This window comes from Elephas maximus, chromosome 1 (assembly GCF_024166365.1).
Source record: "Elephas maximus indicus isolate mEleMax1 chromosome 1, mEleMax1 primary haplotype, whole genome shotgun sequence".
Taxonomy (NCBI): domain Eukaryota; kingdom Metazoa; phylum Chordata; class Mammalia; order Proboscidea; family Elephantidae; genus Elephas; species Elephas maximus.
The window spans coordinates 16,233,544-16,247,065 of record NC_064819.1 but is presented as its reverse complement, the minus strand read 5'-3'; the positions used below and the strand labels follow the sequence as shown (position 1 = coordinate 16,247,065).

General features: G+C 41.5%; 1 protein-coding gene across 2 annotated transcripts in view; it reads left to right on the top strand.

Moving 5' to 3' along the window:
- The window catches only part of SLC12A8 (solute carrier family 12 member 8), a 203,726-nt gene that overhangs the window by 149,136 nt on the left and 41,068 nt on the right, over positions 1–13,522 (top strand). For both annotated transcript variants that reach the window (XM_049878811.1, XM_049878802.1), the window contains 2 exons: positions 4,669–4,756; positions 6,983–7,070. In XM_049878811.1, the coding sequence (XP_049734768.1) occupies positions 4,669–4,756; positions 6,983–7,070 (176 nt within the window). The remainder of the gene's footprint in view (positions 1–4,668; positions 4,757–6,982; positions 7,071–13,522) is intronic.

Sequence of the window (13,522 nt, the reverse complement as noted above, 5' to 3'; positions counted from 1 at the left end):
GCTTGAATCACTTTTTAAAGTTTTTTTTTTTTTCTTAATTAAAATAATTAAAGCTTGTAACATTGAAGACAGGGCTGAGTGAAAGATCATGGAACTTATATTTTGTTTTCCAAACTACTAAGATGAAAATATTAGTGCTTTTTCTCTTTTCCTCTTTTCACTGCCTAATGGTATGTTGGAGCCCTGCTGGTGCAGTAGTTAAGAGCTCGGCTGCTAACCAAAAGTCGGTGGTTCAAATCCACCAGCCCCTCCTTGGAGACCCTGTGGGGCAGTTCTACTATGTCCTGTCGGGTTGCTGTGAGTTGGAATTGTTAGCTATAGCTAACCGTTAGCTGTAACTTTACTTTTACATTGTCAAGGTAGATAATATTTGTTTTCTGTTTTGTAACTATAGCTATATCTTCTGTGCTTTATCTATAGGTCAATTTTAGAAGTAAAAAAAACAAACATTTCTATTATTATGACTAATAGTTGTTGTTCAAGGAAAAGCAAAGTAGGTGGCTAAAATTCCATTTCCTTTGTATGATCAATGTGCCATTTAGCTTAAAGGAGAATGTTCCTAGTATCATGGCCAAATGGTCAGCTGTTTGAATCCACCAGGTACTTCTTGGAAACTCTGTGGGGCAGCTCTACTCTGTCCTATAGGGTCGCTGTGAGTCAGAATCAACTCAACAGCGATGGATTTTTTTTTTTTTTTTTTTTGGTGTGTGTGTATATATATATATCTTTCATTAGTAGTTCAAAATCATGTTGCATATTAGTTTGGTTCATGTTTAGACCTTGACTTTCTAGTTCAATTTTTCTGGGGTTTCAATAATCATTCATTTTTGTTGTTGTCGTTGTTACCAAAATGTACACTCAGCATATCCTTAAAATCATTCAGTTTGTTAACCATGCCATCCATTGTGTTAGACCCAGTTTCTACCCAGAGGCATCCCTCCTGGGATCTCCATCTTCCTGGCTCCATCCCTGCTGGTTTCTGTACCATACAATGGTTATTCTGGAACTTCACTACATTCCTGGGTTATCACCACTGTTTTCTTTCTCATGTTTTCTTCCTTCATGGTTTACAGCCTCATTTTGTTGGAGTACATACTTTAGTATTTTCCCCAGAAAAGGTATGTGGGAGGTAAGTTTTCTGAGCCCTTATCAGTTTAAATTTGCTTTCACTTAATTTGTAATCTGGCTAAATTTCTAGTTTCAAAATAATTTTCTCTCAGAATTTTTAAGTCATTGCTCCATTGTTTTCTACCATTCAGTGGTACTTATGAGAAGCCTGATGCCAGTCTAACATTTGTTCCTTTGTGAGTGTTAAATTTTTGTTTTTAGAAGCATTTAAGATTTCTCCAGAAATTATACAACGATGCATTTAGGTATGGATTTTTTTTCCCCATTCTTTTTGCTGGGTAGATGGTGAGATATTTTAATTCGAAGGCTCATGTCTTCTCCAGTTTAGGGAATTATCATCTCGTTATTTTCTCTTTCTGACTCTCCTGTTAGTTGAATGTCATAACTCCAAGATTTCTCCTCTATGTCTTCTATTTTTTGCTCAAATTTATTGCCCCTTTGTCTTTCTGTTCTAAATTCTGGGATATTTAACTGTGTCTTTCAGATCTTCTATTGTATTTTTAATGTTGGTGATCATATTTTTATCTTCCAGAAGATCTTTCATGTTCTTGGATTATGTTTTTTCCGTAGCATCTTGTGTTATATTTACAATATTCTTCTGGGATGTATCTGGAGGTACTAATCAGTGTTTTCTTCAAAATTCCCTTCTGTTTCTTAATTTATTTTTTTCTAGCCCAGGTTGTTCTATTTTTATTTATGCATGTATTTGTTTATTTGTTGCTAGTCTTCATCACACACCTGGTGATCCTTGGTGGTTGGTGTGGATTTCCCCCTGCTGTTGTGTGTTTAGGATCCCTAAGAGTCGAAATCGACTTGACGGCAATGAGTTTTTTTTTTTTTTTTTTTGGTTGTGTGTTTAGGTCTTTTTCCCTGATGAGATTCTTTCTTGATGGGAAGGCTGACTGGAGCAGCCTTGTCAGCAGACTGACTCTTGACTAGGGCTTAATTTGGGGTGCAAACATCCACACTGGTACCCCTGGTTTTCCCCAGGCAGTTTATTCAGATCCTTTAGAGAAACACTCTAAGGCTTCCTTTTCCTTCCCCTTTCCTCTGTTGCATTGTCTCCATTTTCTCTGTGCCAGACATTTGTGGAAACCTTTCATCTACTTAGGGCTCTCCCCTCCTATTCTCTGTACTATAGGCGTTTATTCATTTTCCCCTTTGCTATCCTTTTAATAGGATCTAGGGGAGAGGGAATGGTGAGCTGGAGGGAAGAAAATGTGCTTAGCATATCATTTTAAGCAATAAGCCTTTTAAAAATTAATTTTCTCCATTTCAAAAGTAATACACAATTACTGTGGAAAATTGAGAAAATATATATAAATAGTATAATTAAAAATCATCTGTTTTTCCATCACCCAGAAATAACATTGTTAACATTTTAGAACGTTTTCTAATTCCTTTCTCTATGCAGCTATTTTTTACAATGGGATCATGCCATATGTTCTGTTTTCTAATATGCCTCTTAAAACTAAGTAATAGCTTCTAAGTATCTTTCCGTGCTACAGCCTATCCCTGACAATATTATTCTATAGGAGACCTGATATTTATTGCAAGACGCATCATCATTTGTTTAACCAATCCCCATTTTTTTATCTTCTCTCTTTTTTTTAGTTGTACTTTAGGTGAAGGTTTACAGAACAAACTAGTTTCTCATTCAACAGTGCACGTATTCTTTTATGACATTGGTTAACAACCCTATGACATGTCAACACTCTCCCTTCTCAACCTTGGCTTCCCTATTACCAGCTTTCCTGTCCCCTCGTGCCTTCTGGTCCTTGCCCCAGGACTGGTGTGCCACTTTAGTCTTGTTTTGTTTTATGGGCCCAATCCCTTATTATTTTTAAACATTAGGTTGTTTCTAGTTTTCACTATTATAGGTAAGCTTTGATAAACATTTTGGGCTAAATCTTTACTCGTATCTTTGACTGATTTTGTGGGATAAAACGCCAGCAGTGTAATTGCTGGGTGAAAGTATGTGCGGGCCCCAGTCTTGATCCAACTTTCAGGGTCCCTCTGGCATAGCTCTACTTCCTACTTTACTCCACTTCGCCTGGGCACTCTGACACATTACAGTAGAGGGGTTAAGAGCATCATTTCCAGAGTCAGACAGACCAGGTTTAAAACCTAGCATTGTCACTTGCAAGATGTGTGACCTTGGGCTGTTTTGATTAACCCCTTTAAACCCTAGTTTCCTCTTCTGCAGAACAGGGCAATAATTCTGCTTTTCTGATGTGGTTGCTATGAGGATTAAACAAGATAAAAAATGCATGTGAAGCACTTAGCACGGGCCCTGTCAGATCGAAAATGTTCCTAAATCCGTAATGCTTCACACCCATTCCTATCCCTAAGCCTATCCCAACCCTCCTTTCAAAGCCACATTTAAGATGTACTCACCCCCTCTGTGGAAAACCTGGGTGGTGTGGTGGTTAAGAGCTACGGCTGCTAACCAGAAGGTTGGCAGTTCGAATCCACCAGGTGCTCCTTGCAAACCGTATGGGGCAGTTCTACTCTGTCCTTCAGGGTTGCTATGAGTCGGGATCAACTCGAAGGCAACGAGTTTGGTTTTTTTGCTTTCAGCCCACCGTGAGCTTTCCTGGCCAGGGCAGTTCATGACACTGAGTCTTCAGAGCATTCATGGGCTGGACCCTGGTTTGGTATTTACAACACACGGTCTTGTTGCTCATATATGTGCATATATGGAAAGAGGCAACATCCCCCTCCGCAACACCCAGCGCTGTACCCATGGCAGATGGTCCCTTGCCATCATGGGTCAATTATTTTTCATTAGTGCTCTAGAGGAATAGAAGGGATGATGAACAGGACTGTGTTCGGAGTTTGTTTAGAGCCATTTGGCAGCCCAGGAGCGTTGAAAGTGGTTCCTGACCCTGACTCTTTCTTTTTTTAATTTTTATTGTGTTTTAAGTGAAAGTTTACAAGTCAGTCTCTCATACAAAATTATACACACTTTGCTATACGCTCTCAGCTGCTCTCCCCCTAATGAGACAGCACACTCCTTCTCTCCACCCTGTATTCCCGTTTCCATTCAGCCAGCTTCAGCCTAACCCCGACTCTTGGATGACACGTGACCCTGAGGACACCTGAAACCACAGGTGTAATCAGCAAGCAGCTGGAGGAAAGGAACTGGGCTGAGCAGAAGGCAGCCCCAGGCGTTTGCGAATGCTGAGCCTCTCCGGGACCATTGTCCCAGTGGAGAGCAGAGCTCAGCACTTGGCATCAGGACTTTTGTGTGGCTCTCACCTCATTACTTTTTGCAGGCGTTAAAATGCTTTTGTAGCTGGTTGGGCTCTCCTTCCAAGCATCACCCAACTCACAAAGGTCCCTTTTACGGCCACACAGATGCCTCCCCAGTTGCCAGGGGAGATTGAGAAGCGGCCTGTGTGCAGAGCTGCAGATGGGAGGGCTTGACCCAGGATGGCTTCCAGGAGAGGGCCCTGGAGGAGGGAAAGGGAACAACCCTGAGGAAGGTGCTTCGTGGAGGACACTGCATCACCCCTTTCTCGTCTGGGTATCTTTCAGGAGTCATGGCTGGCTTCAACATGGGGGGTGACCTCAGGGAACCCGCTGCCAGCATCCCTCTGGGCTCCCTAGCAGCTGTTGGCATCTCGTAAGTTACCACCCGACAATCAGCCCGGGCTGGAGAGAGGGAGAGAAAACCCCAGGCAGAGGAGGGGAGTGCCCCTTTTGTTCTGAGAAGGCCCCAACTGTGACCAACCTATTTCATATTCCAATCCTCCTTTAATACTCAGCGGGCTGGAAAATTCGCGTCTGGTGGGTTCAGACGATTGCCCTTTCACACCCCCTGCCTGGGAATGCTTTTGGCGGGGGAGGGGTAGTGTCATTGACACAGATCACAGATCGAATCCATTCTTTCCTTTTGCCTCAGCTTTCTGCCCCTCCCCGCTATTTTGAACTTTGGTTTTTTTTTTTTTTTTTTAACCATTGAGTTTCCAGGATCTTTGGAAGGAGCACAGTGATTAAGGAGCCCTGGTGGCACAGTGGTTAAGCATTTGGCTGTTAACCAAACGGTTGGCAGTTCAAATCCACCAGCTTCTCCTTGGAAACCCTATAAGGCAGTTCTACTCTGTCCTATAGGGTCGCTATGAGTCGGAATTAACTCAACGGCGAGGGGTTTGGGTTTTTTTGTTTATTTATAGAGATTAAGAACTTTATAATCAAACAGAGTAGAATTGCATCCCAGGCCCAGGGGAGGATTACCCAATAGGCAAGGTAAACACGGGTTTACATTTGCTTACCTACTAAAGTACAGTGAACAATTTCACATTTTTTCACCTTGTCAAAGATTCTGCTTCTTGGTATGGCTGGCATCCGTCTGTCTCCCAACCTCACAGCACCTTCCTACAGAATCAAAGCCCCTTTTCAAATTTACAATCCCTGACGCGGCCCCGCTTGTGTGTACTTATTAATCTGTGAGAACAGTTTCACATGTTTTTCACCAAAAGATGTAGTGAAAAACATGTGAAACTGTTCACACAGATTAGTAAATACATACAATTAAGGCTATGCTTACCTTGCTTACTGGGTAATTTGCCCGAGTCCCAACTTTGCCATTGATCGGCCATGTGACTTTGGGCAATTTATTTAGCTTTCTGAGCCTCAATTTCCTTGTCTGTAAAATGGGGATAATAATAAGTGTGTCTCACAGATTGTAGAGGATTGAATGAGATCACATGTGTAAAGGCACACACTAGGAACTATACTGGCTACCCTGCATCCCCCAGCTACCCTCACCTCTTCCACCACCTACGCTGTCTGGCTTCCTGGGGTTTAGTCCAGGCTGTGCCCCTCATATTAGCAGGCTTGGTGGCTATGGGTCTGTTTCTAACCTTCTGTGTTTTGTTTTCTGTCTATACCATGGGTCTTTTTCTAACCTGTGCTTTGTTTTCTCTCTATACCATGGGTCTGTTTGTTTCTAACTTTTTGCCTATTGCTTTTCTCACTCTACCTCTGGAAGAAGCTTCTCAGCCTTTCATTGGGTACGTGTGAAAAGGCAGTGAAATCACAGACAAGACCAAGACTTGAAAGTTAACAGTGCATGGTAGTATTTTAACCATGGTATTTAAAAAATATTACTGTATCTATTTTACAAATGCTGCATTTGCTCCTAGCTTTTTGTAAGGGCATGGCTGCTACCCACCAAGCACAACACACCAGTGCACTAAATAAGGCAATAGCTCAGGAAGGTAACAAAGATAGAGTTGGGTCTTGGGAAGCAAAGAGGGTTCTAAATAAGAACTGGATCATAAGACCTGGTGGAGCTGGGGGTTGGGGCTTTATTTCTGTCTTATTTTTGCTCATAGCTGGGGAGGAACATTTGGCCCATCCTCTGCTCCCCAGATGGGATCACGTGACTGTTCAAGGTCACATGGCATCTTGGGGGCAGAGCCAGGTCACTGTTTTGCCTGTTTCACACTTGGCTTCACTCTCTATTACCTGTGATCCAGAGAACAGCAGGGCTGGGAGGCCTGAGAGATCCTCAGTTTGTTTTTCTGTTGGAGGAGGGCTGTGGGGAGTGGGGCTTTGGATTGATACTGGCCTTCCTGATGACCTGGGGCCTCTCCCTACACCCCACACCCAATTTATATGTTTTCTTCTTTAATGTAAAAAAGAGACAAACATGGTAATTTTTCTTGGTGAGAAATCTCTTTAGAGAAGAGATGGTACACGTGCCCTCTCAGACCATTGAGGGGGCTTCAGGACTGGCCTTTCTCTTTAATTCTGAGACAGATTCATAGGGGACCCAAAGGGTGGGGTGGGCAGGGGTTTGGGTCCAGGTCAGGTGGCAGCTCCACTCTGCTCTTGGCATTTGCAGGTGGTTTCTATACATCATCTTTGTCTTCCTGCTTGGCGCCATCTGCACCCGAGAGGCCCTACGCTATGACTTCCTGATAGCTGAAAAGGTGAGTGTGATCTGAAGGGATCAGTCTACAGGGTCATTCTTTGTTTCAATCAACAAATGGCAGCCTCCCCCTTGCTAGTACTGTCCAGAGATCTATGTGGTCTCAGGCTCAGGACTGAAGTACAGGGGTACAAAAAGGATGGGAAAGGTATACATGTTCTGCTTCTGGATCCCTAGAAACTGGTAACAATACTCAGAGATGCAGGTGACTAGATTTTGGGAACATAACCATCTCTTCATGACAAAAATCAGTACAGAAGCAAAGAATCTGGCCACCTGAAATTCCCAGCTAAACAAACCCTTCTTTTTTGCCAATAACTTCACCTTCCACCATGAATAGAAAGTGCTACTCACAAGAAGCAGGGAAGAGGCAGATGGGCAGAGAAGAGGGCAGGGAGGTGGAAAGAGGTGGATGGAGGTAAGGAAGTTCAGCTTCACTTTGAGGGCCTGGATGGATGGATGGAAGGCAGGAGACTTGCCTTGGCACCTGAGGACCCTGACCTATCTGACTCTCCCACTGATAATCTTGGCAACTTCTCTTCCACAGGCGTGCTTATATGGCCCCTCATCTTTGTTTCTAGAGCCTGCCATGTGCCTTGCCCTGAGAAGATAAGTGAATTCCTCTCATTCCACAGTAGCCCCTACTAGCAGGCTGGAGGTCGTAGGACAGGCAAGGATGCTTACTTGGCATTAGAACCCAGGATAATAAGATTTCCAGACATTTTTCAGTAAGTCCCCCCAAACTCCTGTTGTTGTTCAGTGCCATCACGTTGGTTCTGACTCACAGTGATCCTATGTACAACAGAACAAAACACTGCCCAGTCCCGCACCATCCTCACAATCATTGCTATGTTTGAGCCCATAAGTTCCAGACGCTGTGTCAATCCGTCTTGTTGCAGGTCTTCCTCTTTTTCACCGACCCTCTACTTTACCAAGCATGATGTTCTTCTCCAGGGACTGGTCCCTCCTGATAACATGTCCAAAGTCCATGAGATGAAGTCTCACCATCCTCACATCTAAAGAGCATTTTGGCTCTTCTTCCAAGACAGATTTGTTCGTTATTCTGGCAGTCATTCAGTATTCTTCACCAACACCATAATTCAGATACACACATCAATTCTTCTTTAGTCTTTCACATACATATGAGGAGATTGAAAATACTATGGTTTGGGTCAGGCTCAACTTAGTCCTCAAAGTGACATCTTTTCTGTTTAACACTTTAAAGAAGTCTTTTGCAGCAGGTTTGTCCAGTACAATACAAAATTTGATTTCTTTTTTTTTTTTTTTTAATTATTATTGTACTTTAGCAGAAGGTCTACTGAGCAAATTAGTTTCTCAGCAAACAATATACATACATCTTGTTTTGTGACATTGGTTGCCAACCCCAGACATGTCAACACTCTCCCCTTCTCGATCTTGGGTTCCCAATTACCAGCTTTCCTGTTCCCTCTTGCCTTCTTGTTCTTGTCGCTGGGCTGGGGTGTTCATATAGTCTTGTTTTGTTTTATGGGCCTGTCTAATCTTTGGCTGAAGGGTGAGCCTCAGGAGTGGCTTTAGTACTGAATTAAAGCGGTGTCCGGGGTCCATACTCTCGAGATGTCTCCAGCCTCTGTCAGATCAGTAAGTCTGGTCTTTTTTTGTGAGTTAGAATTTTGTTCTCCAGCTCTGTCCAGGACTCTCCAATGTGATTCCTGTCAGAGCAGTCGGTGGTGGTAGCCACGCACCATCTAGTTGTGCTGGACTTACCTTGGACTTACTTTTCCTTTTTATCTTTGGTTTTCTTCATTCTCCCTTGCTCCAGACAGGGTGAGAGCAGTGAAGTATCTTAGATGACTGCTCATGAGCTTTCAAGACCCCAGATACTACTCATTAAAGTAGGATGTAGAACATTTTCTTTATAAACTCTGTTATGCCAGTTGAGCTAGATGTCCCCTGAGACCATGGTCCCCAGCCCTCAGCCCAGTAATTCAGTCCCTCAGGGAGTGTGCAATATTTGATTTCTTGACTGCTGCTTCCATGGGCATTGACTGTAGATCCAAGTAAAATGAAATCCTTGACAGCTTCAGTATTTCCTCTGTTTTATCATGATGTTGCGTATTAGTCCACTTGTGAGAATTTTTGTTTTCTTTATGTTGAGATGTAATCCATACTGAAGGCTATAGTCTTTGATCTTCCACCAGTAAGTGCTTCAAATCCTCTTCACTTTCAGCAAGCAAGTTTGTGTCATCTGCGTATCGCAGATTGTTAATGAGTCTTCCTCCAATCCTGATGCCGCATTCTTCCTAGTGTAGTCCAGCTTCTTGGATTATTTGCTCAGCATACAGATTGAATAATTATGGTGAAAGGATGCAACTCTGACACACACCTTTCTTGATTTTAAACCATGCGATATCCACTTGTTCTGTTTGAATGCCGACTCTTGGTCTATGTAAAAGTTCCGCATGAGCACAATTAAGTATTCTGGAATTCCCAGCCTTGAAGTGTTATCCATAATTTGTTGTGATCCATTCAGTCGAATGACTTTGCATAGTCAATAAAACATAGGTAAACATCTTTCTGGTATTCTCTGTTTCAATCAAGATCCATCTGACATCAGCAATGATATCCCTTGTTCCACATCCTCTTCTGAATCTGGCTTGAAATTTCTGGCAGTTCGCTATTGATATACTGCTGCAACCGCTTTTGAATCATCTTCAGCAACATTTTACTTGAGTGTGATATTAATGATATTGTTTGATAATTTCTGCGTTCTGTTGGATCACTTTTCTTTGGAATAGGCACAAATATTGACCTCTTCCAGTCGGTTGGCCAGGTTGCTGTCTTCCGAATTTCTTGTCATAGGCGAGTGAGCACTTCCAGCATTGCATCCATTTGTTGAAATGCTTCAGTTGATATTCCCTTAATTCCTCAAGTCTTGTTTTTTGCCAATGCCTTCAGTGCATTTTGGATTTCTTCCTTGAGTACTATTGGTTTTTGATCCCACGCTACCTCCTGAAATAGTTGAATGTTGACCAATTATTTTTGGTATAGTGACTCTGTTTATTCCTTCCATCTTCTTTTGATGTTTCCTATGTCATTCAGTATTTTGCCCATAGAATCCTTCAATATTGCAACTCCGAGCCCAAATTTTTTCTTCAGTACTTTCAGTTTGAGAAATGCCAAGAATGTTCTTTTCTTTTGGTTTTCTAACTCCAGATCTTTGCACATTTCATTATAATACTTTGTCTTCTCAAGTCGCTCTTTGAAATCTTCTGTTTGGCTTTTTTACTTCATTTCTTCGGTTAGCTTTAGGTACTCTACATTCAAGAGCAAGTTTCAGAGTCTTTTCTGACATCCATATTGTTCATTTCTTTCTTTCCTGTCCTTTTAATGATCTTTTGCTTTCCTCTTGTGTGATGTCCTTGATGTCATCCCATGACCTGTCTGGTCTTTGGTTGTTAGTGTTCAGTGTGTCAAATCTATTCTTGAGTTGGTCTCCAAATTCAGGTGGGGTATATGCAAGTCGTATTTTGGCTCTTGTGGACTTGTTTTAATTTTTTTCAGCTTCAACTTGAACTTGCATATGAGCACTTGATGGTCTGTTCCATAGTTGGCCCCTGGCCTTTTTCTGACTGATAATATTGAGCTTCTTGTCATCTTTTTCCAGAGATGTAGTCGGTTTGATTCCTGTGTATTCCATCTGGTCAGGTCCACGTGTATAGTCACTGTTTTTGTTGTTGAAAAAATGTTTTTCCAATGAATAGGTCATTAAAAAAAACATTAGTCTTACAAAATTCTGTCATGCGATCTCTGGCTATATTTTCTAACTACTGACCCTTTTCCTTTGTTTCCAACTTTTACATTCTAATCATCAGTAATTATCAATGCATCTTTCTTTTTTTAGTGTGACAGAATATATTTGTTGTGAGCAGATACAATTTGAATCGGGTAATGTCAAACTGAAAGTATTTGGAAGATGTTCCAAAGAGGGGACAGTGAAAACACATTGATCATAAGATAGTAAGTAGCAAAGCAACTATAGAGTGCTGAACACTTGCAGCTGATCTGAACAGTCTTGGTTTTGTTGTTTTTAATGTCTTCAATACCCACCACCCACTGCCTTTGAGTCAATTCTGACTCAGCAACCCTACACGACAGAGTAGAACTGCCCATAGAGTTTCCAAGGCTATAAATCTTTATGGAAGCAGACTGCCATGTCTTTCTCCTGAGAGGCAGCTAGTGGGTTCGAAGCACCGACCTTTTGGTTAGCAGCCAAGTGCTTTAACCACTGCACCACCAGAGCTCCTAATCTGTTTCACAGAGCGTAAGAAACATTTCTAACTTTAAGTGGATTCATGAAATATGTGGGCCCAGATGGAATGATATTGGCTTTCTTCCATGCTATCCCAGATGCTTGAAGAATATTTTGGGAAAACTGGTGTAATATCACAGATGCTTTGAAAATTGATCCTAGACTTATGAACCCAATGTCTTTCAAAGAGGATTTTGTGACACCCCTATTCGACTACAAATGGAAGCATCTCCTTGAAAAAAGGTTATGCTGCATTTTTCTAAAACAATTCTCACAGCTTACAACTATCAAGGCTAAACAAAAATGCAGATGCCATTTGACCAGTATAACAACTTGGATTTATTCTAGGGAAATATGAAAAGAAGCTGTATCACCAAAGATGTGAATTGCCATATAATAGCAAAAAGTGGCATTGTTGTTGTTTCAGCCCCTGACTCATGGGGACTCCGTGCACAACACTGTGCTCTGTAGGGTTTTCTTCTTAGTCTGGAAGCTTTGCTGGAATCTATTCAGCATCATAGCAACACACAAGCATCCACTGACAGACACATGTGGTGTATTGGCCAGGACTTGAACCCCATCTCCCACATGGAATGGAAGAATTCTACCACTGAATCACTGACAACCTTATGCCTGACATAGTGGGGTGGTTGTTTAAATGACCAAATGTCTACTCGATTATGCATTATGCAAAATAGAAAGATTTTACAGAAGTATAAAATGATGTTGAAGACATAAGTAAAAATTAAGAAACACAAAAATATGTTCCTTTTCTACCACAATGTAAATTATGTAGTTGTACGTTCCTGAAGAAGGAACAGACCTTCCTGACCTATGGGTTAACCTTATGGGTTCTTACTTCAGATAGTGGAAGTGATCAAAGTTACATTTAAATGCCCACAAGGTCAGCTTCACTGCTTCTGGAGTATGTGGACCCACACACCTCTCAAAAGACATTGAAACTGATCATGTAGAAGGGCTTGGATAGAAACTTATTCCTACTCCTTGAAAGGAATTCTGAGTGCATGTCTTATTGCCAGAAGACCAAGGCCACTTTGTCTCTGGTCCCTTCAGCTGGGGTTTCTTTCCTTTTTTTTTTTTTTTTAATTGTGCTTTAGGTGAAAGTTTACAGCTTCAATTAATTTCTCATTCAAAAATGTATACACGTACTGTTTTGTGACATTAGTTGCAGTCCTCACAATGTGACAGCACTCTCCCGTTTCCATCTTGGGTTCCCTATGTCCATTATTAGTGCATCTTGGTTGCATGTTTGATTAATTTCAGGTTGCAGAAGTTGGTAAAAAATCTTCAGTTTCTTTGTCTTTGGCATTAGTGGTTGATGCATCAATTTGAATAATAGTGGTATTAACTGCTCTTTCTTGTAGGCGTATGAATGTTATCCTATCACTGACAGTGTTATACTTCAGGATAGATTTTGAATTTTTCTTTTTGACAATGAGTGTCACACCATTCCTCTTCAAGTTGTCATTCCTGCCAGAGTAGATCATATGATTGATTCAAAATGGCCAATGCCAGTCCATTTCAGCTTTTTTTTTACTGCCTAGGATATCTATCTTCAAGGGTTCCATTTCATTTTAGACAACTTTCAGTTTTCCTAGATTTGCATTTTGTACATTCCATGTTCTGATTATTAATGGATGTTTGCAGCTATTTCTTCTCATTTTGAGTTGTCCCACATCAGCAAATGAAGGTCTCGAAAGCTTTACTTCATCCACATCATTTAGGTTAACTCTACTTTGAGGAGACAGCTCTTACCCAGTTGTATTTTGAGTGTCTTCCAACCTGAGGGGCTCATCTTCTGTCACTATATCAGACAGTGTCTCACTGCTATTCATAAGGTTTTCACTGGCTAGTTTTTTTTTTTTTAAGAAGTATTCCACTGGGTCCTTCTTCCTAATCTGTCTTACTCTGGAAGCTCCACTGAAACCTGTCCATGAAGGGTTACCCTGCTGGTATTTGAAATACCAGTGACATAGCTTCCAGTATCATAGCAATGCACAAGCTACCATGGTATGACAAACTGGCAGATGAGTGATGGCCAAAACTACCTTGCCTTAAGTTTCTGGAGGAAAAGTGAACCCTGAGATTTCCATGAATTAGCAGAGAAGTCCAGTAGGAAAGAGAGTTCTTCGCATTCAGTT